Source organism: Corylus avellana, chromosome 2, assembly GCF_965113065.1.
Source record: "Corylus avellana chromosome 2, dhCorAvel1.hap1.2, whole genome shotgun sequence".
Lineage (NCBI taxonomy): Eukaryota > Viridiplantae > Streptophyta > Magnoliopsida > Fagales > Betulaceae > Corylus > Corylus avellana.
Window position 1 is genome coordinate 7575128 of NC_142491.1, and position 6215 is coordinate 7581342.

A 6215-nucleotide genomic window follows, 5' to 3' on the forward strand; every position below is an offset into this window, starting at 1 on the left:
GATCTTGTAAAGACTAATATTTGCTAACCAAATTATTAGCAATTCGAACATCAAATTGCTGGATCCGAATCCCTTGATATGGTCATAAAGACGGGGAAAAAGCATAACAAATGTGAAGAAAGCACAGCCCAAATCCATTGAAGGCTGAAAGACAAAAATTCACCAGGGAGTTTAGAAAAGCATAAGCGAGTACTTGACCTCTTACAGATGTAAAAGTAAGAAAAGAAATCTTCTTAAACCTACTGCTCGCTTCACTTCCAAAAGAGGCAGCAAGGAAGCCAGAAAATGTCTTTACAATCCAAGCTTCAAGCCAGTTACATTCACCCAGTGAAGATCTAATATCTATACATTCACCTAACAAAACACCAAACAAGGATGGTTCAAATAATGTGCAAATAGCCAGAAAATATCCAGAAAACACCCACAATATCATAACTATATACCCGAAAAAGCTGTGAGACAACTCTGTGCATTCACTTCCACCACCAGAATTGTCGAAACAAATATGTCTTCCTCATTCGAGCATTGTATGTCAAGAAGGCTCTGGCTTTGACAGGGTCAGCATTCAAATACTCAAAAGCATACATCTGTTTAGCCTCTTCCAAGCCATCGATCTCCATTACCGCCTCTAATAGCTCATGGGCATCAATTGAGCATTTTCTTCGATCCATCGCATCAGCTAAGCGCCGGATGCTTGATGCCACGGCCAACATTGCATCCTGGAGAGCATCTGAGCCACGAGGCCGTTTTGGGAGCTGTCTCAGAGGTGGTATCAGGGGAGGATCTTGAGTACCATCTGGCATCTGGGCATACTCTGGCGTTCCCGTATATGACTCTGTTCCATCTGTCTCGCTTTGGTCTTCAGAACTTGGGGAAAGATATGAAGCAGAGTCATCATCACAATTCCTTGAATCTGTTGGATGGCCTCCATCCTTCATCTTTGCCCAACGACTAGGGGCTTGATAATTTCCACAAACAATTTTTAGTTCATCGTACATCTCTATCTGTTTCCCTCGAAATCCTCTTGCATCAGGGTGTGTCTATCCAATGAAATGAAAAACACAAGAAGCATATTGTAAAAAACAGCCTGACACATTTTAAAAGGGCAAAAAAGGAGAGAGAGAGAGAGAGAGAGAGAGAGAAACTTTTTTTAAAAAAGTAAAAAGAAAAACTTACTACAATGTATCTCTTCCAAATATCATCGCTGTCACATTCAATCATCTTTGCATTCGGATTCCACCTGAATCCGTCTTGACTTAGCATATCCCTAATTATCTTATATCTCTTCTTAATAGTCTTAAGTCGATTAACAACTTTTTGATTATTCAAGTTCAAGTTAAAATGAGAGTTCACGGCAATACAAGCAGCAGTGTAAGCATTTTCATTAAAACATTTGTCGATTTTGTTCCCGTTTCTAGCCTGAATAGCAAGGGATTCAATAAGGCACTTATCCATTGCAATTGACCATACTACGTTCCTTCCTTTGTGCTTCATATCCCGTCTCTGTCCATGCAGGTCATATTGCTCCATTCCTAAATCAGTAAAAGACAGATAACTATATTTTTTGCCGTATGATAAAGAAGAATTCAACAAACTGAATGATAGATATTGACTGCATCCTCATCCTCATCCAAGTGATTACTAATAGAGAATGCAGTGGACCTACTCCAAGATAATCTACATGGATCATGTATTATTACATGGCATAGTTTAATGTCAAGATCAACAATAAGAAAGGTACAGAGTAAGACATGAATGATGATGGGTTCAAGATAGCAAAAGAAAAAGAAGCTATACATCCTTGGAAGTATAGTCTCAAACCTCCATCTAGGGTCCTGAGCAATTTGCATTGAACTCACTATATACTTTAAATAGAATACACTTAGCATGTTTATGCTACATTTTAGTCGTGCAAATGCACATTCCTACGCTCAAGGAACTCTAAGAAATCATTCCTCAGTAAGCAGATTTTTTTTTAAACTGCATAACTTGTTAGAAGCCCTGGAACAACTGAGAAAAGCCAATAACTTCGCGCGCACACACACAAAATGAACTTCACACAAACACAAAAGTCAATAACTTCACGCACACATGCATCTGGTTGAGCTAGTCCTGAAACACATCCTTCTCCAAAAGATATTGGGACCATAAACCACCAAATGAAGCACAAAAGATTATTGCTCACAAAAAAAAAAAAAAGCACAAAAGATTATTAGAACACGAACATCATTAATAAACACCTGCAAACATTGGCAATATGGCAAGTACATGCACACACACACACACCCTTTTGTAAGAAAAACAATAGGTTCATTTCTTTGGCAATTACATCTTTATTTGATGATAATTGTGAAAATTTAACTCTATAATTCACAATGTTATATAAAATAGCTTCTGCCTCATTTTATTTTGATTAATAGATAGATGGCCTTTTACACCCATTTGATTGAAAATTGCGCTTTTAATAATTTATATCATACTCAAAGACTAAACTTTTGGTGGGAAAGAAATGATCGTATAGGTCCCATTGTGCCTTATGTGGTGTCTTTGGAGGGAAATAAATGATCGATGTTTTGAAGACCGTGAACGGACAATGGAGGAATTAAAGGATTTTTTCTTTAAGACTATTTACCTATGGACAATTGCCTTTGACTCAAATATTTCTAGTTTTTCTTGAGCTTTTTTCTTCCTTTAGTTAGATGTTTCTCTTGTATAGTTTTTTTTTTTTTTTTTGTGATGTTTCTCTTGTATACTTGTTGTATACTTGGGTTGCGCTTTTTAATAAATTGCGTTTACTTATTAAAAACAATCAATTTTAGGTTCCACATCATGCATCCAATGTATCACTGTATGGAACTAAACATATCAGACGTATACATTAGACTTATGAAAAATAAGTGAATATTCATATGCCAATAACATATTATCCCTCAATAGACATGGATGTAACTACTATACCGCAGGTGTTATCACACCAAAATCATAAACCAAGGCCTGCAATTCAATTCAGCTAATTACATATAAAAATGATAATGCATTCTTGGATCAAAGTGGCTTCACTTGCAGAATATACCATAAATGGAAGTCAAGTCATATATCCAGTTATCCACTATCAACTTCATCCTACCAACATATGATTAGTTTAAATACATTCTAACACCATCCGTAGCAATACAAAGTGCATAATATGCTGCTTCCTTTTAATTTTTTTAGAAATAGACTAACTATGTGTACATGCAATTATGGTTGCACATTCCATAATAATCAAAGTAATTCAACCTGAACATTTTTTTTAAAGGACATTATTATGTAAGCATGAAAATTGAAAACATGGAAGTCCACAAGTAATTCTTACCAATGTTCAAAACTTTGACAACACATTATCATGTCTGAACAAAAAAGTGATTTAGGGAGCTACAAGAAAACACCCTCACGAAACAAAAAAGTGATGTCACACATATTTACAAAGAATATGGAGGGAACGGAAAAAAGAACGTGTTACTTGCAACTTCCAATTTATAGTCACTATAAAAAATTTTGACTCATCCATAATTAAACAAGAAAAATGGCAGAGCAAATTCATTACAGCTTATCATAATATTTGAATTAATCCTGAGAAGCTGTGCTTGCCATTACGCCTAGTCACAATTCTTGGCTTTCTCCTAAATCATACACAGCACACCTTCATATAATAGTTTTCCAGAAGTTACGGTCATTCCGCGAACAACTAGTCAGTCCATAAGGGTTTTCAGTGTATGCAAGCAAAAAACTATAACTTAAACATACCATAGGAAAATTAGAGCCTAAACCACAACTAAAAATACAAAATTGTTAAGAATTCGTCTCATGCAATTATTCCACCATGCCCAAGAAGTGATGCTTAAAAATTCCCAAACATAATAAGCATAAAAACATGAGTAATGCTAGAAGTCACTTTTGTGTCCCTCTTGTGTCACTCCCAAGAATGATGTGGCTCTTAAAATCACTATTGAGCTTGTGATTTATTATTATTAGATTTTAATCAAATGATGATTTTAAAAGCCACCTCATTTTTTAAGGGACATGTCCAGAGTAACTTCTAAAATTACTCTAAAAACACACACAACACACCCCCACAGAGAAAGACCAGTAAAACGAATCCAAAGGCTAACACTTAGAATGACACAGTTATACAGAAAGCAACTACTACAACATCATGGGCACTAATCAAATTTACCCAGCTATAGTACCCACATTTTTTTCTTAACAAAATTTACAATAAATTAAACAAACACACACTCACGCAGAGAAAAAGAGACTTCATATATATATATATATATATATATATATACACACACACACACACACACACACACACACATAGAGAGAGAGAGAGAGAGAGAGAGAGAGATACCAGAGTCAACGGAGAGTAGGAATTCCGATCTTGGGAGTGGTGGAATTCTCTCGCCGATCAGATCGCCGATTTAGACTGCATCTGATCGCCGGGAGATGCAGCGATGGCGTCAAGACTGTGAAAGAGGACTCCCACTACTCTGACGGGTCATTGGGAAGTTAGGGTTTTTCTTTTTCTCGAGAAAATAAAGTTTTGAAAATTTTCTCGACCCCCACTTTCTCGAAAACCAAACGCTGACGAGAAAAGTGTACTTGGGGTCCGCTTGCTCCCGTGCACGAGGGTCCGGTAGTTTATACAAAGGCCCTATCATTATACGCCACGTAAGTTGCATGGTTAAAGAAAGCAAAAGGGAGTAATGCTACAAGTCCTTCTTATGTCCCTCCAGGAATGATGTGGCTATTAAAATCACCATTGGGCTTGTAATTTATCGTTATTGAATTTTGATTAAATAATAATTTTAATAGTCACGTCATTTTTTGAGATAGTTACGAGTGACACAATAATGACTTATAGAATTACTCAGCAAAACGCTAACCTTATTTGTACGAGAAATGTTATATATAATTCAATCAAACATTCATCAAATGTGTGATACTTTTAACTAACTTTTAGATTAATTATTATTAAATTAAAAAAATTGTATTAATATTGTTGAACAATTATAGGATAAAAATACAATTGACTAATCTAATAATTTATTAGTATTGACATGTAATTATTGTGAGATGGCTGTAAGATAAAAACATGATTTCTGACATTACTGAGGGTTTGTCATTATATGGCTTTGGACAAGTTGCATGCACCTTCCTAAATGAATTTGCACTTGAAATACCATACAATTAGGGGTGGCAATTTATATTTTTTTTTTATGTTTGGCTAGGCTGTCATCATTCAAATTTAAATGTGGATAAATTTTAGGTGAAATTCTTGGCAAGGCTCTATTTATTAATGTTTTTTTTAGGGTTTTTTTTTTTTTTTTTTTTGGAAAAGTGTTATAATGTAACATAAATGTGAAAACAATTTTTGTGCTTTTATGAATATTTTGTGTTGGGATTGTTTGTTAATATTTTTGTTTTGAAAATAAAAAATAAAAGACAAAAACATTTATTTTTTTAGACAAATGGAGTCTAGACATTTAATATGTGTCTATATTATTGATGCATTTTAGTTTACTAGGTAGATTTAACTTGTAATAACATTATAAAGACCTTAATATCATATGAAAAATGTTTTGGGCCCTACAATTTTTTACTGCAATCTTCTTATAAATTGACTTGATAGATTATAATTGATAAAATGATTAAGAATAGATAGTTGATAAGTCAGTTGCTAACTAATTAAATCATCAAGTCCTATATAAATTACAACATCGATTTATAAGAAAACTTACAATAAAAGCTATAGCATTTGTAATAAAACTCATTTTGTGCTATCTTTCACTTTAATTTGGACAATTAATGAATTTCCCTTGACTTCTTTACCTTCGCTAAAGAATAGTCGATTTCATAGGTATTATTCTATGTGGGTATCACTTGATCTGCAATGCAATCCTCTCCCAAGATTTGAACATTAATTGGAAAGTATTTGTGATATACCGACTTAGTATATAAGTACACACTAAGATTTAGGTTGGAGTGAACATATCGGAATTGCCTACAATTTGTTGATCGAATTGTAATAAATTCAAATAGCCCCACAAAGAGGATAAGTATTTGATTCGAGTAATTTTAAGAGTCTATTTTGTATCTTTAAAAAAATGAGGTAGCTTTTAAAATTACTATTCGATCAAAATTCAATAATAATCAATTACAAGCTCAATGGT

At 34.1% G+C, this 6215-nt stretch overlaps 1 protein-coding gene across 2 annotated transcripts; it reads right to left on the reverse strand.

The window, feature by feature from the left end:
* Window positions 1–4641, reverse strand: LOC132167803 (Myb/SANT-like DNA-binding domain protein). Of its 2 annotated transcripts, XM_059578831.2 has the most exons (4): window positions 4394–4641; window positions 1177–1532; window positions 444–1040; window positions 1–354 (listed from the first exon to the last, which is right to left on the reverse strand). In XM_059578831.2, exons 2-3 carry the CDS (start codon window positions 1528–1530, stop codon window positions 474–476), a joined length of 921 nt encoding a protein of 306 aa, XP_059434814.1. In that variant the 5' UTR covers window positions 1531–1532; window positions 4394–4641; the 3' UTR covers window positions 1–354; window positions 444–473. The 2 variants fall into 2 exon arrangements, with proteins under 2 accessions (XP_059434814.1, XP_059434813.1); XM_059578830.2 differs by having other exon boundaries at window positions 1–1040.
* Window positions 4642–6215: the final 1574 nt, after the last annotated feature.